The sequence below is a fragment of the Talpa europaea genome (assembly GCF_964194135.1).
Source record: "Talpa europaea genome assembly, chromosome: 7".
Taxonomy (NCBI): Eukaryota; Metazoa; Chordata; class Mammalia; order Eulipotyphla; family Talpidae; genus Talpa; species Talpa europaea.
In genome coordinates, this window is record NC_140074.1 from 43,644,708 (window position 1) to 43,669,671 (window position 24,964).

Sequence of the window (24,964 nt, forward strand, 5' to 3'; positions counted from 1 at the left end):
TCCTGGTGGGCCAGGGAGATTCCCACATGGAAAGGCAGACCTCTTCTGTCTTGCCCACTGCTCTCCTCAGCAGTGTCTTTGGTCCTTCTGCTTGTTCTGCTCCCCGCTCTGTCTCTGGTGAATTCTCTCACCCTCCCGCCTCTGGCCTGTACCCCAGTGCTTATATAAATAAATAAATCTTAAAAAAAAAAAAAGAATAATCTCTCACCAAACCTTGCCAAGTCCATTCCACACTACATCCTTCCATTTCTTCAGAAATACCCATATGTAAGTAGGAAAAGAACTTGGTTTATGCTTATCCAGATGTGGTAAGGACTCAGAAAATGGGAGGAGTCCCTCCAGCAGCAGCTGCTGACTTCCTGTTGGCTGGCATGGACAGGTTCTCAGCAGGCAGGGACAGCCTGGAAAAGTTAAAGAATATGGTTCCCTAGCGACTATTGCTCTGCATGTTTCTCTTAGTGTGGGTTTACCCTGGAATGTATATAGTAATAGCTTGCAGAGGACTGTCTCCTCCTTAGTGCCCTTTGGGTTCTCTATAGTAGCAATCTAGAAATGAAGTTAGGTCATGGTGAAAGGAGTCCCAGAGATGACAACCACTCATCAGCATGTCTGTGCTAGTTGCACCTTCATTTTGAACAAGGTAACATGGACTAAGATTATCTGTCCTGCTGCTTCTTAAAATATCTTGTAGGGCTTCTCTGGTGGTGCAGGGGTTAAAGATAAAGTTCTATCAAGGTATCACCAGCAACTGTGGCATGAGTTTGATCCCATGAGTTTGATCCCCAGCCAGGGAGATTCCCACATGGCGCAGCAGACCTTTCCTGTCTTGCCCGCTGCTCCTCTCAGCAGTGTATTATAGTAGAGCTGCCTGTTCTGCTCCCCACTCTGTCTCTGGTGATTTCTCTCACCCCCTACGCCTATGGTCTATACCCAACCCAGTTCTTGTATGCATAAATAAATCAATCTTTAAAAAATAATCTTGTATAGTGTACTTAAAATGTCTAATATAGCATATTGGTTTTTCAAAATAAACAGTCCAATGATTATATACCTGATTAAACATTATTTTCATTGTCCTTGTAAATTAACCTAGCTAAATCTCAGACAATTCCTTTTGACTTTAAGCATCCTTTAGAAATGGTTTCTTTAAAAATAAATTCAATAGATACCACATACCCATCAAAGAACCTACCCAAGATTATGAATGACAGTAGGAAAGTATTTGTGTGTGACCAGATGAACAGAAGTGATATATATATATCACAAGAGAAGTAAAATCCAAATACTAGTATTTTGCTATTGGTCAATGTTTGCAAGGCCCAGAGGTACTTAGGCATTAAATTGTTTGAGGTTTTCCTTTGAGTATTATTTCTTTCTCCCTTCATTTTCCGCTTATGAAAAATCTTTGTTTTTGTTTTTGTTTTTTAATACTACCCCTGTCCTTAAAATATACAAATCAGCTGTAGAAGTACATGTGGGTGGTTTTCTTCAAGGAATTTCATTATTTGGTCTCTTCATTTGTTTATGCACAAATATTTCCTTATCTTCAACATGCCAGCCTAACACATGTTAAAGTGTCCCAAAAAAGTGGAGGTGGAAGGAAATGTCAGGGGCCCAATGGCATTGCCTAATCTGATCTGACCACAGTATCATTTTCATAAGGAAACAAATTAATGCTGCTTTGTTTTTTCCCTTTGGTCAAGACCAAACACATCAGGTCATGTTTATAAAAGTGTTGATGATACTTCTCTCATCATCTAAATGCAGCCTAACCTCTGTGACAGATGGCATCTGATGTAGACAATGTCTATTGTGGTGTATGATGGATATTTTGACCTGCTCTGTTTGTGCATATTGGATGTGTGGATCCTAGAGCCACACTGGAGACTTCCATTCTGCATTGTTCTAGAATCCCCCATTTCAGAAAGAATCCAGTTCTTTGTTGTGACCTCCCTCTACTGCTTTAACCTGAGGAAACTAAGAATCAACCACCCTTTTTCTGCCCCAAGTGCCTGGGCTGTGCCTGCTGATTCTTTCCCCCCAAGTCCTTATAGTCCTTATCTCTGGTTTGCAGTTATTATAACAATGGAATGCATGCAACGTCAGTGCTTTTGTGTTTTTTTTTTTTTTCAAAGTGTCTGTATTTGGATTATGTGACTGTATACAGTTAAACTCTCTTAAATCTAGGAACAGGAATAGACGTCAGATAATAAATTAGGACCTTCTGTCATCTTTACTAGGCGAAAGAATGAAAAAAATGTCATTGAAAATCAAAAATGACAACTAAGTGAGAGAGGTTTCCACGCCTTCCATTTCACTGCCCTCCCAGACTATGTAAGTCTCTTTTTTTCTACCAGCATGTTGCTGAAACCTCCCCACCCCACTGACTATCTTTGACCACAACTAAACTGCTAGACTTTTTAAAATTTCTAACTGATTTCCCACCATGGGAAAAACAATTGACAGTCTAACATGACTTTCTTAGCCTCAAAGGCCTTAACTTTTAATAACCTTTATTACTTTTAATTGCCATCATTTTATTTCCACTGACAGGACTGATAATCTTAAGATGCTCCAATACATTTTTAATACCAATCTGTATTGCTTTCAGTTTGTAACACTTATTAAAAAGAATTAGAAGTGCCAAAACCATGAAGCATGCCATGTGTTAAATTGAAACTAAAGGTTTGAAATGGTTTCTTTAGTATATATCTATATACAGTGCATATTTGGTGATATCTTGTATGTTACCATTCGAAAGGGTAAAGCTGTATTTTATATTATTGTACAGATATTTCATCTTTGCTACCTAGCATGCTGATGTGATGTTAGTAGCTGTGATTAAGGCTATATAATGTACTTTAATTGGTAATCTACACATCATGTTTTTGAAGAAAAGCCAAAGCGAAATGGTATTCTGGTTAGTGTCAGAGATGGTGCTAGAATTGTAACTCCAATCCCATTATACCCCACTCCCAATTACTTTTGTAGAAAAGCATTTTGTTCTTTTATATGATGCAAAGAGAGAGAGAGGTAAAATCCATTTGGCTCTACATAACAAAATCTGCTCACTGGCAATGCCACCTGATTTTCTTTCAGTATTCTATGCTTTATGCCACTGTACACTACAAATTCATATTTATTTAATATATTAATTTAAAAACTTTCATTTTTACATTAATTGACTTGCATAAATGAATTTCACTTCTTGCTCATTTATAAAAAAAGTGAATCACATAATTTGAGGATTTCACATTTATTCATTAATCTGGTGGATGATTTATTTATATATGAGGTTTAAAAATATTATTATACAACTGAAAAATGTTTTTACCATGCTGATCTTTGATTAAATGGTAGCAGTAGGTTTTTTAGACTTTGGTGGTATTTTTGTTTTGTTACTCCTGCGTACACACATTTTAAATGTATGTAGTTTCACATTTAAAATCCATCTTCAAAACAATTTAAATGGTTGCACTAGATGAGTATTATCTCTATACAAGATATAATTAGTTATTAGAGAATTATATTTGAAGTAGTTCTGTGGTTTTGCAATAATCTTAAGAACATTTAACTTCTAGAAGAACCTGTTATTTATGTTTTCTCTGGCTTTTGAGGAAGCCAATTAAAGTTTCTGTATCTTGGTTTTTTAGAATATGGGTAACTAATACCAAACATAATGAAAAGTCTGACTTGAATGAAAGGTACTTTGCATATGGAAAATACCAGACATAAAAGGAGTTTTAAAAGTATATTTTCATACATCACAGCTTTCTACTCCCTGAAATGTGGGTAAAGATATAGAAGTATGTTATGAATTAGAATGCTATTTTAGGGTTGAAATTAATTAAATTACCCTGAGTAAGCTAAAGAAAAATTAAGGACTGCATAAAATTATCACTAATATATCTTCACTCCTTTTATTTGAGGATTGAGTATCAATGACTACTATCATATGTCATATATCTAACAATACATAAATTCAGTTGCAGACTAGATTAATGTTTATATGTCTCTGTAACTTCAGCCTACTAAATCCTAGAAGTTGTAATTAATTGTTTCAACATAGGAACTAACAAATAGATATCTGAATTGAGTATAGAGATTAACATCCTATCAACTCCTTAGTCACTAATACACCATATAAGAGCTCTGAGTGTAAAATATGGTTCTTTAACAACATGTGCGAGCTTATACACTTAAGAGAGTTGATGTCTCTTTTGTAAAATCACCTGATGAAATTCAATTTCACTAATTCTAGTGCAGCTGGATTTCTTATTTTTAAGACTCTTATTTCAGCACATGAGACTGGCTACCCTTAATGGTAGCAGAGCTTGATATTTTTAAGTTACAATTGATGGTTTTTTTAAAAGATTTATTTATACGAGAACTGGGGTACAGTCAGAGGTGCAGGGGGTGAGAGAATCACCAGAGACAGAGCAGGGAGCAGAACAGGCAGACAAACCAAAGACACTCCTGAGGGGAGCAGAGAGCAAGGCAGAAGAGGTCTCCCTTGCCATGTGTGTTTCTCCCTGGCGGTCCGGGATTCAAACCTGCACTATAGAGGCTTTGGACAGCTTCACAGCACGAGCTCAACTCTCTACGCCACTGGGGATATCCACAATTGATGTTTTAAACAAAGATAAAAATCTTCAAGTGCTAAACACAGGGATTAGTGAGGGTGATTGACCAGAGACAATGTTGTTTTCAGGATCAAATTATACTGTGACTATAAAGTAATGAAATGGATTACTTTGAATCATTAACAATTGGATTCTGAGTCCAGTTCCAAAATAAAGTACCCAAAAATGATTTAAGCCAAGAAAACCTTATCAAACTACACACACACACACACACACACACACACACATGCTCACATGCACTTAGACTTTAAAAATTCAACAATCATTTTCATATGTGAAGCTTTGTATTTCTTTTAAACAGAAAGTTAACTTTATATGATCCAAGGTCAAACAACATGGGATTAAATCTAGCTTTCCATATGCAATGCAGCAAAGAAAATTTGTTCAATAAATGGTACTGGGAAAACTCGGTTGCTACATGCAAAAGAAGGAAGCTTGACTACTACCTCACACCATGCAAAAAAAACCAACTCAAAATGGATTAAAGAACTAGACATAAGACCTGAAACTATAAAATATATAGAAGGAAATATAGGCAAAACACGATATGACATATACCTCAATGACATCTTTAAAGATACATCACCCAAAGCAGTGATAGTGAAGGCAAAGATAAACAGCTGGGACTACATCAAATTAAAGAGCTTCTGCACAGCAAAAGAGACAGTAACCAAAACAAAGAGACACCCCATGGATTGGGAGAAAAATTTTGCAAACAACACTAATGATAAAGGACTGATCACAAAAATCTACAAAGAGCTGATGAGACTCAACAAAAACAAAGTAAATAAATAACCCAGACAAAAAATGAGCAGAAGACTTAAAAAGAAACTTCTCCAAAGAGGAAATGCAAATGGCCAACAGGCATATGAGAAAAAGTTCAGCATCACTTGTAATCAGGGAAATGCAAATCAAAACTACCATGAGATACCGTCTTACACCAGTGAGAATGGCACATATTAAAAAAACTAGCAACAACAAATGTTGGCGAGGATGTGGAGAAAAAGGAACTCTCCTGCACTGCTGGTGGGAGTGCAAACTGGTCCAACCACTATGGAAAGCTGTATGGAGATTCCTCAACCTGCTAAAGATGGAGCTTCCATATGATCCAGCTATTCCACTCCTAGGTATTTACCCAAAGGACACAGAAATATTAATTCAAAAGGACACCTGCACCACTATGTTTATAGCAGCACTGTTTACAATAGCTAAGCTATGCAAACAACCCAAATGCCCAAAAATAGATGACTGGATCAAGAAGATGTGGTACATATACACAATGGAATATTACTCGGCAATCAAAAAAGATAAACTCATGCAATTTGCAGCAACATGGATGGAGCTGGAAGGCATCATGCTCAGCGAAATAAGCCAGAAAGAAAAAGAAAAATACCTGGTCTCACTCATAGTAGGAATTTAGAAAACCTAAATAAGGGACCAGGAAAAAGACTAATTATAATAAAGTAAAAATCAATCAACAAGCAGCTAGAAACCAGAGACACGCTACAGTTGGGTGCGGGGAGTAGGATCAAAAAAAGGGAAGGTGGGAATTGTATGGGGACTATAACCAAGGTGAAAATGCATACATTGTGCAAAAATGAAAAATTATATAAAATTATAATAATAAATCTAGCTTTCTAAACAAATAATCTAACTAGTAATTTACGTACTTCATTAATTACTTTTATTGGGGTAGATTTACATGAAGTACGCAAATGTATATATCCATGTAACCATGATCACAATCAAAGCATAGAACATTTTGTCACCTCAGAAAGTTCTTTTGTCCTCCTTCCTCACCCCTTACCCTACCCTAAGCAACCACTCATCTTTCTAACACTACTGATTAGACTGTTTTTTTCCTCTCTGTATACTATTTTTGAGATTCATCCTTGTCATGGATGAGAAGTTCATTCCTTTTTATTGTTAAGTAGTATTCCATTGTGGAAATATACAACAGTTGGTATGCTCATTCACTTTTTATGGATGATTTTACTGTTTCAAGTTTGATGTTGTGGTGAATAAGAGTGGTATGAATGTTCATTTAAAAGTCTTTGTGTGGACAAATTATACCTTTTAAAATATTAGCAAGTCAGAAAAAACTTCTCTTCTTAAACAGAGACCTAGAAGTGTGAGGGAGCAAGTCAAAGTGCTAAACAGTAGTTCTGACCAGGCAGAGTATATACAAAGTCTTGGTCAAGAAAAAACTGAGAGGCCATCATAGGTGGAGTGGTGTAGGCAGAGGAAGAATGAGAAAAATAACACAGTAAATTCTCACCATCATGAATAGATTCTTAGTAACTGTTAGTTTAAGCAAAATGATGTATAATGAACCCAGGTCCTCAAGCAGCATCATTTCCAACATTAGCTGGGCATTCTTTTTTGTTTTTTCATCAATTTTGTAATGAAGCAATGTTATTTGAGTATCTATTGTATCATATAAAGAATTTAACACAGTTCTTTAATCATAGTATGCACTTGGGTAAAATTATCTACATTTAATATTGATTAATAAAGTAAATATTGAATTTAATATTTTCATACATCTAGTATTAATAAATAGTTAATATTCTGTTAATATTTTTGCATGATAAAAATTGAGCATATATGTACATAGAGCTATGGCCATTAAAATGGTGTGTGTAGCTTAGAAATGAAACCAGCTCCATCCTCACTTTCAGATATTGCACTCATTAGTGTATATTTACCTATCTTTTCTAACTTCTATTCTCATCTTCACAGTCTCTGCTTTATTTGGCTTATTGTTTTCATTTTTCAGTGATGCTCGTTTGTGATTCTGAATAAAGGTTTACTTCCTTATTTAATTGTTCTTCTAAAAGATTAGTTGGATTCTAATAAATAGTAAATCAACTCCAAATTATTGAAAAAAGCAATATCAATTATATTAATATCATATACATGACCTAGATTAGAAGCTTAGCTAAATACAATGAAAGGACATAAAGTGAGAATTTTAGAGTTACTAGAAGTTAGAAAGTTGGAGCTTATCTGAAATAGTTTCTGAAGTGGTTAGTCAATCTAAACAAATACATTATTTTGTTTATTTTCATTTCCTGGAGGTTGGGGACTAAAACTGGATGAGACAGCTGTGGTGGAAGCAATGATCAGGTTAAAGGAGAGGCGAGGACACAGTGTGCAAAAAGGGTAAGGGAGTGTGATGAGGAAAGTAATTGAAAAGAAAGTGAGGACAAAACTACTTGAATCCTAAAAGTTAGGCATTCTCATATGATTGGAAAAACATTTTGGAGCTACTGCCTTGATTTGAGAAGTGAGTTGGATATTAGTAACGACTTTTAAGCAAGTTGATTCTAGTTGCTTGTCTGATGTCAGAGTTTTATTTTTTTAAATTGATGGTGTATATCCATTGGTTTTGTGATATGTCCCACATTGTGACAAGTATATATATGAAATTGACTTGCTAACATGGATGAAAATTATCTTGCTACCATCATTTTACATTATCTCAGTATGCACCTATATATTCCTGACCTAAAGGACTGATATTCAGAGAAATTTTCTATCATCTCTTGGCTTCCTTCTAAATGAGGAGAGTTATAGTGTTGAGATATATAATCATCTTTGCTAAATTCTTTTTTTTTTTAAGAAGAGAAAGAAATGCTTTTTGAAATGGCTTTTTAATAAACCCAGGGCAAAGGGTGTGATGACAAGATTGCTTCTTAGAAACTGTGGGGCCAGAAATTGTACTTTAAGAAGGCTTCACAGATTTCTTTTTGCCAGAGTCTTTTCAGTCGTTGTTATTGTTCACTGTGACCTTCAGAAAACCACTTAACTCCTAATATTTGAATTTTTTCACATAGAGATATGGTCTTTGTATCTTCCATGTATTTGCAGAGATTTAAAGAAAGCAAGTAACATGATTCTGGTTAGCCTCTTGATTTGCTATAAGACTTCCAGGAAGAGTGACAAGCATTTATAGTTTACAAACAACATATTTCCTTAAGTTTTACATAAATACTCTTTTTTTTTTAACCTTGAAGCTAACTTAGAATCATCGATAGTCTTAGGAAGTTACATTGTTTAGAACTTTTTTTAATTGAAGTAACACTTCATTATAACATGTTTCGGGTTTGCAACATTTTAAAGCAACATCTGTATATAATACAGTCACCAATAAAAATCTAATTCTGTCCTATGCCATGGAACTTATTCCTTTTACCCAATTAACTCATCCCACCCCACCCTTCGTTTCTGGCAACCAGTAATTTTGTCTATAGTCTAAAAGTTTATTTTTGTTTTATTTAGTCCATTCATTTGCTTTGTTTCTCTGTGTACCACTTATGTGTGAAATCTTGTGGTATTTGTTTTTCTCCATCTGACTTAGCTCAATAAGCAGAATACCCTCTAAATCCATCCATATTGTTGCAAATGGCAGGATTTCAACTTTTTGTATAGCAGAGTAGTATTCCATTGGTTGTAGATACCATATCTTCTTTATCCAATCATCTGTGCATGGACACTTAGATTGTTTTAGCATGTATACAATATATATGCTTTCTTAATATATTTTGCAATATAGTTTTATCTGGAAATTGTTTGTTTCTTTTCAAATTTTACCCGCAGAAGCAACCTCAGAACCCAGGCAGAGGTATATGTCCAGTTTTGTTCTAAGAGTTCAGTATTTTGCACATTAGAAGCTTAAAACTCCCACTGAATTGTAGACACAAAAGACTGAAAAATCAGAATAAATGGTTAAAAGTGCAAGAAATGACTATGGTTGTATGATAGGATTGCCATAGTTGGCTGCCCAGGTTATTAACTGTACAAGGGAGCCAAACCAAAGAGTTTGAAATCCAGCCTGTAGTCTACTCACCACACCGTGTTCTCTGGAGTGGAATGATCTCTGCCCACCTTTAAGAAAGAGGCATCTTTTTCTAAATCACACAAGTCTCACATGGGCAGCCTTTGTTGCCCAGTATTTTATTGTAATTTCTCCCACAATTGTGAAAGGCATGGATATCTTTAAAAGGTAACTATCCAGAAATGGTTTTGTTCAATTTGACCTCCTGCTTCAACCTTCCACCTGTTGCTTCAACCTTCACTTTCAAAGAATCTTCATTAGCAAAGTAGCACAGAGTTACTTGTTTGCTGGTATCTATGACTATTTTATAATCTCTATTGCCAACTATAGACAGTTCGAAGTAAAATCTTTTATTTTAAGTGAGTGTAAGTGAGTTAACACAAATCTGTTATTTTTTTCATATTCTTTTTACATTCTCCCTTTTTGTAACCAAAAATTCAAAGCATAATTATTTCATTTGAGGCCAATAAGGTAAGATTCTTATTTGGAGTTTAAAAAAAGGCTATTAAATATTGACACATGCAGGATACATGAACACAGACACAAGGCAATGATAAAAGGGCTTTATTTGAAGCTTCCATGATTATCATCAAGCTGTCTTACAAAGGTATTCCCAACAGACCATCTTTTCTACTGAGGAATAGAGCCTTTAAATATGAAAGGGAAAAATGCTATTGCGGTGCATGAGAGAAATGCTGTTATTGAAATTAGTCCATGCATATCAGTTTGGACTCTGACATTAGTATTCCCAGCACAATCTGCTGTTCTCCACACCCCAGCAGGGACAGGGGACTCTAACCTGCTGAGACCACGTGGACACAGTGGTAAATGAGCACTGCTCCAGCTGTGAAAATGAGTTCATGATCAATAAAATGGTCCAAATGACAACAGGGAGAAGAGTCTTATGATTACGTCTTTCTAAAGTATAATTTTAATAGAGAGGACTTAATACTCTCTTTTTTCTCTCCAGAGAGATCTTTGTATTGGTGCTATGTCTACAATATGAACCAGATCTAAAGATTCAAAAAAAAAAAAATATGAAAGTTAATCCTGACCTAGTTCTACACATGACCTCCTAAAACCAGCGCATCTAACAAGATACAGTTATTTATCAGATAGTCACTTGCCAAAACCCATCTGGATATTTCTGCTGTGAAATAAATAGGTCCAGAATTCTTTTTCCTCCATAGAATTTAACTCACTTTTTACACATGTTTACATCTAGCTAGCCTTAGGCATTTGAAAGTAATTAAACTCCTATCACACATCACTTTATGGTGTTATACAGAAGCCATGATACACCCTGAAGTTTTCAGAGTCATCACTGAGAGACCCAAAAAGAAGGGTATTTTGATCACTGCTGGATACCTGGATGAGAAATCACTTGGACACCCCACCCCTTTCTTCCATGGCATGCCTGGTTAGCTCCAGTTTTTAAAAATGGCCTGAGTGTGAATATATAATAAACTATTCTTTCCATATTAATAATATCCTCACACTCAGAGAAAATCCATGATAGAAATGAATGAAGAAGGTAATTTCTTAGCAAGAATGCAGAGGGCCTCCCCTGGTGGCGCAGCGGTAGAGCGCTGGGCTGCGTAGCTGCCCGCAGCCTCCACAGCTCAGGTTCAATCCCCGGCTGCTGGTGAGGGTCCCACATGGCACACCTGCTCCTCCCCTCAGCAGTGTATTTCAGTACATCTGCCTGCTCTGGCTCTGGTGAATCCTCTCACCCTCCTGCACTTCTGACTATACCCAGTGCTTGTATAAATAAATAAATCTTAAAAAAAAAAAAAAGAATGGAGAAAGGGTTATTGGCCAGACGCAACTTTCCTCTTAAGTCCCACATACTGCTTTTTATGTGCATATTTTAATGAGTGTTGAAGAACAGAACAATTTTGATATGGCTGAATTGCAAATGGCAAAGATAATATAAAGAGTTCAGTATTCATTTGTGATATGTAGATAAATTCCCAAAATATTTTCCCCCACTTCTGCTAACTTATTATTCTTAGGATAGTGATACTTTTGAGTACTTTCCTTGAAAGAAATACAGTGTGTCTCACAGACAGCAGTAATCAGTGAATATCTATAATATAAAAAAGATTGGAGCATTTGGGATGTGGAGTCCCTGGACTTTTGGATGTATCTCTTACGGTCATGAAACTTACTTTTGGGGACTCCACCCACAACATGGTAGATAGAGAGGCTGGAATCACCCTCGCCCCTGAAAATATCTAGGGAAAAAAAAAAAAGACTGATATTGATACAGGGCAGGGAGAGGGACACCCCAGAACCCCCAAACCCGCCTATTCCATTAAAATAAACCTTTAATGGAAAGGAATTTTAGGGCCTCCCTGGTGGCGCAGCAGTTGAGCGCTGGGTTGCGAAGCTGCCCGCAGCCTCTGCAGCACCAGTTCGATTCCCAGCTGCTCCCCGGCCACCAGAGGAAGGTCCCACATGGTGCGCAGACCTCTCCTGCCTCCCGCTGCTCCCCTCAGCAGTGTACTTCGGTCCTTCTGCCTGTTCTGCTCCCCGCTCTGGCTCTGGTGAATTCTCTTACCCTCCCGTGCTTCTGACTGTACCTAGTACTTGTATAAATAAATAAATAAATCTTTCTTTTAAAAAAAAAAAAAAGGAAAGGAACTTTAATACAATTAGTGTGCAATATAGAAAAGACAGCACCCAAAGTTACCCATCCCCTCTTGGGTAAAAGTCCAGCCGAACAGGATTAGCTCAAAGCAAGGCCCAAAAGCCTTCCACAAGTCTAAAGCACCTTCCAGCAGGGACCCATGGAAAAGGGTCAAAAACAGCCAGTCTGGGAGGAAATTTGCAAAATCAAAATCAGGATAAAAGCTGCCATTGTTAACCTCCCCACAGGTCTCTCACCCACATCTGTTTCAAACAGTCCAGGACCTAGAAGCAAGAGCTGCTTCTTCACGTGTCTCTCTGCTCCATGTGCCTCCTCCAGGTCTCCTTGCTCTCCATCCTGCTTCCTTCCTTCTCCAGTCTCCTCTCCACCCTCTTCTCCTCCCTACTCAGCTCCACCCTTCCTTGGGTGGGGCAAGGAACCTGGAATCTCCCCTTTTCCTGGGGACCACCCTGTTACAATATGAGCTCTTAGCATTAATCCAAGTGACTGGAACCAACTATATAGCCCCTGGACTTCTCTAGAGACACATTTTTTTATCAGTAAAATGTGAATAGTACTATCTTGCTTATAGGACTGTTGCATATTTCATTTGCTAATATGTAATAAAAGGCATTTGTAAGATATTTTTGTCTCCCATATAAAATTTCTTCTAGGTTTTTTATTTTGGAAAGCATACTTGATATGTTAAATGGATTTTAATTGCAGAGACAGTAAGATTAGATAAAACAGATGGCTTTAAATAGTTTCGCTACTTCACTGCATTTACTATTTTCAGCATTGTAACTGAGCTTGATTTTATGTCTTAGTCAGACCCATCTTGTGTCCCAGCAATGCATAACACTTAGCTCCTTGAGTCACTTGCCACCAAAGAAGGGACCAACCTGTGCTTGAAGAGTGAGGGACAATCCCTGTGTAGAGTCACTGGGAAATTTTATCTTCTTAAAATATGTTTGTAAGGGAAGCAAAAATGTGGGTGGTAAGCCAATTGAAACAAATATTGTATAGCTGACTCTCATTTCTTGTGTTCCGGGCATGAGGGGAAGGTATACATGAATCCTGCTATAGGAACTCAGGCCTGATCTTGGAAATATTGCCTAAATAATCAGGCTTTGCTAACTGTGTTCAGATACTAGCCCTCAAAACATCTGAAGTGGTTCTCAAAGTGGTGTCCCTGAGCCAACAATATTAGCATTGCCTGGGAACTTGCTGGAAATACAAATTATGAACCTTTCTTCAAAACTGCTAACCAGAGGGACCGAGCAGTCTGCTTTCCCTAGCCCTCTAGATGATGTTGATCTCCATGCAAGTTCGGTAACCTCTGATCCAAGACATCCACTCTCTAGTGAATTAACTTTTCTCCTCTGCATTTGAATGTGCTAATGAGGTACCATCCTTAGAAGAAGTGAAAAAATGTTGCTCAAATCAGGTTTTTCCCTTTCATTTGGATAAAGATTCCCATTTGGGAAAGGTGCTCTCAATAATCTCATCCCTTATCAGGACCTTAAGCCATTTTGCTCTCAGCCACATTCATTCGCCTGTCAATTGGACAATAACCCTCATTTTAAACTTTGTCTATACCCCTGACTTTGAGGGGAAAAAACTTTGCCATTATCTTACTGCCTTCTGTGCTTCCTTGCACAACTACAAATTCCCAACTGGTAGTCTGAATTAGCTGCTTCCATTTCTGACTGCAATTCCCTGCAATCTTGTGTCCACTTCTACCTTTGAAGTGAAATTACTCTCTGAGACTTTCAGCCATCTCCTGCTTGCCAAATCAGGCCTCTTGTTTTTCTCTAGAATTTTATGTTTTTGATCTACCCCATCCAGATCACTTTCCTTGGTTTTTGTGATGCAAATATATAGCCCTTATTCTCTTCTGACATTTTGATTCCTTTTTCTCCCTTCCTTTCACTTTAGATATTCCCAAAGGTCTGCTGTTTGCAGAGCTCTGTTGTTCTGCAGACACTTCTCCCTTTCTCTTTCTCTCTCCTTTTTCTTCCTCTCTTCTCTCTCATATCCTCTTAATTGCACTGTGCTCACATCCCTGCCTTCCCTTCAATTACAAGTATCAGCTCCTTACTATGATTTTTCATTTTACATCTTCAAAATTGATTCCTCCACTACCAATCTGGAATATCTACACCAGGTTCTTTTTATGTTACTTAAATTCAGAATTTCCAAAAAGAATTATCGATCATTTTGTATAAAGCAACTTCCCATGAAAATTTAAGCCTATTGTCAGGGGATACCCTTCTCTGAAGTACTCTGTTCATTTTGACTCTTCCACCTCCTGCACTGTGTTAGAAGATTCATTGCTCTTTTCTTATCTGTTCTTATTTCTTTCACCATTTCCATAGCCTGGTTTGTGATCACCCATGCTTGCACAGAAGTAACTACTTCCCTGGTTTAGTTCTCTTATTCTTTCATATCCCATACACTAATGCCAGATAAATCTTCCTAGAATATCAATTAAATTATGTCATTTCCTTGATCACTGGTTAGTCATTGCCTCTGAATTAAATCAGTTCACGTAATTTCAGGCCCACACAGCATCCTTGAAGAAGACACCATCCTAAATATCCTGCTTTCATTACTTCCCCTCAATTATAGTTTCATGAATCCAAATCTTGCAGATTTCAGCTCAAACTCGAATCTTTTTTATTCTAAGAGAATATATAGTCCTCATTAGTGGTCTATGTTTTCTGAGATTTGAACAGGATTTTTCCCCATAAGCTTAAAAATTATTTGAATTTTATGTAAAGTGACAAAGAATATTTATGAGAAGCCTAAGACAGTACTTGAAACTTTGAAGGATAAGTGTTAGCTTTCTTTCAGATGAGAGGGTGACATTCCTAGTTGCAAGGAATAATTCCTTCTGTGTAGTCAAATTCTTTTTTGTGCTTTGCAATCCTCAAATCAGCAGTGATACTGGCTCCAATTAGGTGAGCCACCAATGTCTGTATGGATGAAATAACCATATCTTTACAACTACTGTTAGCTACTTGGTGTAAACATGCTCTCACTTGAAATAAATATCAACTTTCCTATTCTTTCCTCTTATTAGAACTTAATGAAACAACAAAAGGAAAGGAAAGCTAAAGATTTCTCTAAAAATATGTGAATAATTTATGACTAAGAATTTTGTCTGCTGGCTCATCAACAGGCTGAGCCCAGCCTGTTAATTATTGCTCAAATTATTCACCAAGAAGATCTAGGCTGTGGAGCAGACATATGGTCAATCTAATCTCCAATTACCTTTCACCCAAAGGCCCTCCTAAATACCTTTTTTTTTTATTTTGTTCTCATCTTTTTCCAAACAATGTTAGTTTCCTAAAAACAAGTACAACTGTGATATGTATATGACCTTGGATACATGGCTAGGTCTTCCTAAGCCAGCAAAATAGTTTTCCAACCACTATTCCAGAAATGTCCTATTACCTAAAGCAAATTTTTGCTCCTTACAACCATTACGGAAGTAAATAAAAAAGGAACGGTGACAGAAGACATAAGATATTTTTTTTCCTTTCCATGGAAGAAAGGAAAAAAACCCTGAGGGAAGGCCATTGTCTTAACTATGTAATTAAGATAATAATAAACATGTACACATATATGTGTATATAATATATATTGCACGCGTATGCATCCATGTATAATAAAGCCCACTGTGCATGGAGAAGAACTCAGCTGTGTGTCTGTAATGAGGAGCTTGTCTGACTACCTACATCTGCTCACCAAACGCATCCCTAAAGGAGCTTTGAAGTGCAGACCCTGCAGACGGCCAAGTATTGGCATCTGGAAACTTTCCACATGCAAGTCCTCAGTAGCTCTGGTGACGGATGGCATGTTTGAATCTGACCGCAGTTGTTACTAGAGTCTGAGACTTTAGGAAGAGCAAGGGAAGAATAAAAACAAGCCATGCAGAATAAGGCAGGTGCTGGCTGCTAGGTTTTCCTGCCCCAAGGGAGTCTGTGTTTTGTACTATCTGCCAGAAGAAAACACTGTAGCTGTAGCTGGGATGCTGTCTCTGAGAAACTTATGTGTGTTTCACACTGAAAGCTAAACAGGTGTGTAATAAAAAAGATAGATGTCAGACAAAGGTAAGAACGGGGAAGAAACGGATGGTTCCGGGAGTATCCCTCCCTCTGAGCTATTTAGGTGCAGGAATGCAGACATAGGAGACAGATGAGCTTTACTTTCTGCTTTTCAATGCTCTGAGTCTTACATTCCATGCTTTCATGTTTAGCTTTCATTTTTACTTTAGAAGGCACAGTTGTTAGGTGTTGCATCACTCATGTGGGACTCGGTGACCTAAGGAAAGTGTCAAGGGCCTTCTCACCTTCCACCCCTCCTGCTCTGCCACACCTTTTGCCTGGTTGAAATAATAATAGGTGCTGGAGAACCAGGGTCCCTGGTGGAAGCAGTTATTTCAGATCAGATGGTTCAGCACATTGAGGATCAAAGAACCCAAAGGTGTGAGGACTCGAACAGCTGTAGGGAGCTCTTTGATCTTCTGTTAGGAGTTTCTACCCATCTGAAGAACAAGCAGCCCCTCTCAACACAGGCATTTGTGCAACTATCTTTTATTCTGGTGGTTTACTTATGCTGACTGGTGGGACTAGCTGGCAGGCTGATGGGTTGCAGAGGACACCCAGCCACCGTGGTTGGCTTTTGGTTCTCCCCCATGACAAGTTTCCTGCCATGTTTACACTAATCCCGATCTCTGCTGAACACTCACCCTGCTCACCCGCCACCGGGGCTGCTGGTGGCCCAATGCATCACAAGCAGACCTGGTGATTATTTAACCAGGAAACTCAGGTCTGAGCCCTCCCTGGATCTCCCAGTAGATGCATCCTATGTGTCCACAAAAGCCCTGTCTAAATACCACTTTTCCTCTTGAGTCATCTTGCCTGACTCCAAATTTGGGCTAACAGTTACCCAGCACATTCTGTACACCAGGCTCTGCTAGGTTCCTTCACGTCATCCATTGTCTTTATTACTGATTTCTACCTCTTTTAAAGTCTTTTTACACTTAAACAGTAATTACTCATTTTAGTGTTTTGTTGTTGTTGTTGTTGTTTCTTGGTCAAATGATAAAGTTATTTTTGTTTCTCCTCCTTGGCCTGATGAGAACACACATCATTTTCTCTGTGGCTCCTCACTTTGTTGAACACATGGTAGGTCCTCCATAACCCTGCAAGTGATTGCTGGGATAAGTTATTTGCCTGTTATTGGTGAAGTGTACTGACACTTTAATAATCGAATAATTGAACCTAATCTGCTGACCGTGTTTCATTGTTTGGTGATTGGGTGCATCTAAGTAAAACACAAGTGTAAGTTCAGGATGCCTGGGCACTCGCGAGTCCCCAGATTACTAATATGAAGGCTGTGAGAGCTCAGTGCCACCCCACAGAGCTCCACATAACCCACCTCAGTTCCACTGAGGCTGGGCACTCTGCTGGTTGCCCAGGAATGAGGCCATCCCAGGGACACAGGACTTTCAGTGCTAAAATCTGGACAACTGGGCAAAACCCAGACATTTAGCCATACTGGTCATAAGAAATGATTTCCCCAATGGAAGAAACTGGCTCTGTGTTTATATGAAATACTCAGTAATGTATAGATGTCACTTAATTGCATTTTTTTAGAGGCAAAACTTAAAATTGCTCATAGATTCCTTCACAGAGCTTTGTTGGTGGTAGGTTGTCCTAGATAGCCTGAGACAGCTGAGTGCAGAAAGGCCTCATTTAGGAAATTCAAAAATTTACAAATAAGAGCCCTTTATTAACAAACCAAGTCCTTCATTCTGTATAGAGAGCTTTACTAATGGCCATTTTAGAATCATCATGAGTATTCATTCAAGTAATATTAAAAAGAAAAAAGATTTAAAATAGCTGGCTCTAGCAAGAATACTTCACTTATTCCAAATTCCTCTGCTTATAGCTTCTTCATATGCTCACAAACTTCCTTTTTTTCCCTGCTGAGCTTTCTAGCATTTCTTTAGAATTGAATTTTTAGGTCTGCCAGTTAGAATTGTTGTTTAAATTAACTGTATCTGCTTTCAATATATGCAGTCATTTACTTGTGTGCTTAAAGATTAGCTTCTCTCAGCACTTCTGGTCTTAGAAAATGAAAATATACCTGCTGGAGAACATTATCAGTGTTTCTTTTCTTTTGTCCATCTGGCTGGTCCAAGCAGTGAAGCTTTTGGATTACCTGGAATAGAAATTAGCTCTGCTTCGGAACCAAGACCATTTCTGAGCTTATCTGCATAAACAGTCAGGAAACCTAATGAAACAAATACAATAGCATGCACATTTCTCAAATTTCCTTTACTGAGATTGTCCAACATCATTCTAAGGAAGAAATAAATTTACTTTCTGAAGTAACTTCAAGTTTGCGTCAAGATCTTTAATTACATTATATACCTGCCTTGTTCCTACATTATTTTTCTACTGATTTTTTTTTCATCATAACTAATGTTAAAACTATGGATTGAATGTTTGCTGCCCACAGTCAGAAACTAAATTTTCTGCTTGAACTAGGTAGATTCTCATTCCTATCAGTGGTATAGTATTCTAGCTTCATAGAATTTTGCACTTTACACAGTGCTATACAGAGGGGGTATTGTTTGATTATAAAATTATTTTAAAGCTCAGTTTGAAGTGAGAACTGTGTATTAAAAAAACAACTTTAGTTCGGGAATAACCATATCACAATTAGTTGTTTGCATGGTATATGAGCTATATTTGTAGATTTTTTTTTAATGTGCACATTGGATCTATATTTGAATAAATAGGGTTAGTGACTTCATAACAGTCAGTAATAAAAAGAACAGACCTCCTAATTCCATTGCAGTTCTCTTATATACACTTTATGCCACTCGGTGAATGAAATAGGAATTCTGTCAGTTACGTTCATTTATTTCACAAAAATTTATAAAAACTCTTCTCTCAGCTAGGTTCTGTACAGCTACTAGAGAGCAGTCTCACCCGCTATGGTACATCATGGAACAGCATGCCTGGAAAGGCAGACTAGACTCAAATGATCACAGGAAAATAATCAGCATTTCTGAGTTTATAGGTCATCCTAGGTCATAAAAGCTTTATATTATATAAAAAGTTATGTGTCAGTTATATCTCAAAAAAATTATTGCTTCAAAACTAATAACTATTTTCCCCCACTGACATTATGTTTTGAAGGAATTTATCTGCCCAGTTCATTCATTTTGTAATTATTTTCTCATCCATACTTACCAAAAACTAAAATAATTGCCAATCAAAATACATAAAGTTGATATATTGACAGGATCACCTCTCCCTCGAAAGAAAGAAATTTATGTTTTCTTTACGTTGATCACAATTATGTATTTCCCAGTTTTTTTAAACATGAAAAAATCTCCATTGCTGACTCAGTGGATTTCATTGATCAAATCTAATTCCCTCACTTGTTAAATTCAATTAATATACATTTTGTTGTTGTTGAGCTACTGATTTCATTTAACTGGACACATCGCCTCTTTTCTGAACATCTACTTTGAGTGTTGCATGAACGAACATTGTCTCAGGAGAGTAGGAATTAAATTGAAAAGGAAACAAATTTATGACCTTCATAAAGACTCAAGGTGCTTTTCTACTTAACTCAAGTGGTTGTTTAACAGGCATGAATTATTGGTTGTATTTGATGACTCTGTGTGTGAATTTATGCCCAACTGGTTGTTAAGTTGACAGTTATTGGGGGTGGGGGAAAGGACCTGGAGCAAATGCAGCTGAGCTGGAGCCCAAGCAGACCCAGATCTGCATCTATTCAAAGCTTGCCCCTGCACCCCCACCCCCAGCAACCTCCTATTCTCTTCTCCCTCTCTCCCCCTCTCCCCCCCACTCCTACACATACCAGTAAAATCTTTCACCCTATTTCCCTACACTGAGATACCATGGTAAGTAATGCTGGTTTAAAATCCCTTGATACTAGTATGGTGGTACTATGTTGAGCTAGAGTGCCTGGCATAGTATCTTGGTAATAATTTCAATTCTTTCAAAGAAATGTTCATAATGAAATGATAAGGCTATGACTAAGTGATAAATGAGAAAATAGGATTCACATGAATGTAAATAAAAGATCTGCACAAATTGAGTTTCTTGACCCCAAACTTAATATTTCTTCTGTAACATGTGAATCACTTTGGTTTTTAAGTAAGGAGGAGAAATTGTCTTACCTATTATGTAACTAGAACTAAGTATACAGACTTGTTAATAGCAGTTGCTAATTTGTTGGTAAGGTTACTGAGGACCTTTATTTTTTTTTTTTGTATATGTTGAAAATGTTTACAATGAACATACATTATTTTTTAATCAAGAAAAAAATCATTTATAATAAAAGTTGCAAAAGTAAATGACTGCATAGGGCCTCTCAGCAGCCACTGCAACACAAGTTCCATTCCTTGCCAGGGAACTACCCCACATGGCACAGCAGACCTTTCCTGTCTCCCCTGCTGCTCCCCGTAGCAGTGCATTTCAGTCAGTCCACCTGTTCTGCTCCCCGCTCTGTCTCTGGTGAGTCCTTTCACCCTCCTGCACCTCTGGCCCACACCCCAGTTCTTGTATGCATAAATGAATAAATAATAAATCTTTAAAAAAAGCAAATGCATGAAAGTTCAACATATATTCTTGCCATAGAAATGTAGCTTTATTCAGTTTCATAAAGTATGTCTTTTCAGGCTGAATGTTGGATGGCATAATAATGTACCCTTTCATTTATGTAGTTCTTTACACAGATTTGCTCACATGAGACATTTAGTAATACTTAACCAATTTAGTAATGGTAGGGGATAGATATTATCCCACAACAAGAAAATTGTGGGTTAGATATTTTATGTTACCTGCCAAGAATTATGTGATTAGCAAATAGCAGAAATAAAGCAGTATTTCTGAATCCTAGCACAACTTTTCTTTTTTTATATGCTGTGTATTTCCCTCCTAAATATATAAATTTCTGCTAATGCCCTTGGAACTTAGAAATATAAGACCCAGTTACTGTCATCATGCAGTTTATAATGCAGTTGGGGCAAAATGACACATGTTGAGAGTGAGGTAATTAGCAATCCAATTGAAGGCACAGTGCAGTGCCTAATACAGAGCCTGGCACATAGAAGGCACTCAAGAAATGTTGGATGGATGGATGGACAGAAGGGAGATGGAGTGATATATCAATACACTTAGGGAGGAAAAAAGGTTTATTGTTTACAAATGGTTGAATTTCAGAATATTATTAGAGATAAAGGTAGACTAGGTAGGCCTTTGGGAACTCAGAAGAGTACAGTTTGACTCTCTTACCAGAGCAGAAGAGTGAGGGAATTTCAGACCAAGGGCTCAGCATGTGCAAAGGCAGTGACTTTCTGACTCACTAGTCAGAAAGCAAGATATGTCTAGGAACTTTGAAAGAATGACTTCACTTGAGCAAAAGATTAATTGAGGACATTGTTATGAAAGTAGAATGGGACTGTATCATAGAAATTCTTGAAATTCCAGTTGAAATATTTAAGCCATAAGCATGGGCAGCTATAGAAATTTTTGCATAAATTAATACTATAATATTAAAATGCTTTAAGCAACAAATCTGGTAGAATTATGACTTTGTGTTAAATATAAATTAGGAGTTATTTTAATACAAAATAGAGATTTAAGTATTCAACTGATTTTAAATATTTTTAGAAGGAACTGAACAGGTATATCCTGTATCATTGCTAAAATGTTTCTATAAGTAATTGAAGTTTCTGATATAGTTAAGTGAAATTCAGCTTTAAATCAATAGGTATTCTCATGAGAACTAAAATATTTTAAATTTTGAGTATAGGGATCTGGCACAAAAGTCTAGAGGCCTCCAAATATTCCATGCATAAGGCTTAATTTTTCATATTCTAGAAGAAAGGTAATAATTTATGTCTTCTGGGATATTCAACCAAAATACTAGATATGTCAGAAAATTGATATTTCTTGCATGTAAGTTCTTACTGCACTAGAAGTTGTATACATTTTCACTTCTCCTTAAGCTTATTATCTTGCAAAATTAAAGATGCTATCAGTTGAATACATTTGGTTAACATTAAGGCCTTGGAGTAAAACTATGTGTGTTGGAACCCAGTTCAACAACTGAACTGTTATTCAATCTTAGCCAAGATTCTTTCTGTTCCTCGGTATTCTCGTCCACAAATGATGATAGCATTATTGTTATAGCACTAACTTCTTAAGGTTGTTGGGAGGATTAAATGTAAAAATGTGGACGAATACCTGCCATGCATGAGTAGTTTATGAGATAGACATGTTACATAATCAAGGAATAATAGATATTCATCTTATTTTCTTGTTTTCATTGATTGCTTCTTGTCTTATTTTTTAAATCGTTACTAGAAACAAAGTTAGGATCCCAAGTGAAGTGTTTGGGTTCTCTATGGAGTGAAATTATAATTCAACATATGTAGCATAGGCTGTTCCTAACTGCAGTGAAGCTGATCAGCCTTTTGTTTTCCATAGTGAGCCATCTGTATGGATTTGGACTGATGGATGCAGAGGCCATGGTGATGGAGGCAGAGAAGTGGACCACTGTTCCCCAGCAGCACGTGTGTGTGGAGAGCACCGACCGACAAATCAAGTAATGTTTGCTGCAAGCAGAGAGCATGACATGCCCTGAAAGAGAGTAGGCCAGTGCTCTCTCGAGTGTTCAAAACAGCTCTTTGTTGCACGTGAAGCTAAAAGCTTATGTAGATTTTTCCTAATGCAATTATAAAATTAGAATGTCAGAGTCTAAACTATTCAATCCACACTTGTACAACCCAGAATCCTTAAAAACATTTCTTAAAGGGGGATTGAGGTCAAACCTTACAGATGGGCATTGTTTTCTACTCTGTCAATATTTCTATTTGGTGGTACAGGTATTCTCCAAAAAAAGTTAACCTTATGGGCTGGATATATAACTACATACTATGTAGTTCTCCAAGGAGTAGTGCAAAATTTTTTCAGAGTAAATGAGATTATAGTCTGCGCAGACTTCAGGGCCTCTTGCCCTATTTCAGCTGCACAATCTCAGAAGCTGTGCCAATAGGATTTACAAGCAATAGTGTGCATTCTCTCCTGCATGCTAAATCAGAAGAACAATATCCCTATTAGTGATCTTATTAGTATTTTGCTTTTTGCTTTCTTCTTAGAGAGTTAGCTCTCAGAAAAATATTAACATGAACTTTGATTTGTAATAAATGTAGAACCCTTATAATTCTTGAGGAAATTTGTTAGGAAGCAGAAATCATTGTGTAAGCCGGCAACTGGAGAGTACCCAGGGATCCCAAACTGTTCAAGTGTTCACATCTCAAGGGAGGGTCTGGCCATCTGCATGCACAATGGCAAAGAAAGCAGACTCTTAGTGTCTACTTCATGTGCAGGGAGAGAGAGAGAGAGAGAAGAGAAGGTATTCCTTGAAAATCTTGAAAATTTCCCATCCCCTTATGGGCAAATGCTCAGCCAAAGAGGCTTACCCCAAAATGGCTGGAATATTTGCCAGAAGTCTAAATAACCTTCTGGTGAGGAACCACAAAAAAGGGGGTTGGCAGGTCCCAGAAAGTGAGAATGGAAGACCCAAAATTCAGCTAAGAGGTCGGGGGAGGCATATTTTTATGGTTCCAATGGCTTTGTCAGTGAGTAAAATTCCAGCTTTGACCATCAAGAAGAAGGGTTAGTTACATGATAGCCAAAAAAAAAAAAAAAAAAAGCTCAGAGTAGAGCATGCAAAGTTCCTGAGCTGGGAGGAGAATTAAATTGAATTTGGTGCCAATGGCTGGAACCCAGGAGGAAGCTAGAATGAATAGAGTGGGAGATGGTAGACCTGGGATTTTAACCAAGTGGATGCTTATCGCCAAGTCTCCATTGTACCACAGGACCTTTATCAGAGGTTTGCCAAGTGTATTCCATAGATGAACAACATCATTTGCACCTGGCAATTTGTTAAAAATTCAGATTTGTAGAATCCATCCAACCTTACTTTCAGCAATCTGTTTTAACAAGGTAATACCAAAGCATATTCAAGTTTGATATCCACTACCTGCCTGAAGATAAATGAACCTTAATTCCCCGCCTCCTCTCATTTGCATCTTTCTCGCTATCAAACCAGTATTTATCCTTTGAGTGACCCAATCATTTGGATGATAGGGTTGTATCATTTAGTATCCAGCAACCAGCTCCTTGTAACACAGTGTATAATTACCTGCGAGCCTGCAGTTGACACAGCCAAGCCCTACCAAGTGCTTTGCTTAAACTCCCTCTTTCTCTCTCTTGCAGGACAATTCGGCCAAACAGTGCAGTGCGCTCCATCTATAAAGCTTCAGGCTGCTCCAGTAATCCCAACCGCCATGTCAACTACCTGGAACATGTGGTTGTGCGCATAACCATCACCCACCCCAGGAGGGGTGACCTGGCCATCTACCTGACCTCACCCTCAGGAACCAGGTCCCAGCTCTTGGCCAACAGGTACAGTAATGACTCTGTCCACCAATTTAGGGGCACCCCAATATTCAAATAGTCTTCAGGGAAGTCTGATTCTGACTCTAATTCCATTGTGTGTGTGTGTGTGTGTGTATGTGTATGTGTAACACCAGCTGGGTACCATATGATTTAACTAAATTTCAAGTTCATATTGTCACCTGTGCTTCTGACTAATGAACTATAAACCAAAGGCTCCCATGACCCCCTCTTTGGATTCAATTAATTTGTTACAGTGGCTCACAGAAATCAGGCACCACTTTATTATTTTTATATATATATATAAATTTGTATATATTTATATAAA

General features: G+C 37.5%; 1 protein-coding gene across 1 annotated transcript in view; it reads left to right on the forward strand.

Annotated features, from left to right (window-relative positions):
- PCSK5 (proprotein convertase subtilisin/kexin type 5) overlaps window positions 1–24,964 on the forward strand; it is a gene marked incomplete at its 5' end in the record, with an annotated part of 282,220 nt that overhangs the window by 215,771 nt on the left and 41,485 nt on the right. The window contains 2 exons of the mRNA XM_084236534.1: window positions 22,663–22,780; window positions 24,457–24,645. Coding sequence (XP_084092660.1) covers window positions 22,663–22,780; window positions 24,457–24,645 — 307 coding nt within the window. The remainder of the gene's footprint in view (window positions 1–22,662; window positions 22,781–24,456; window positions 24,646–24,964) is intronic.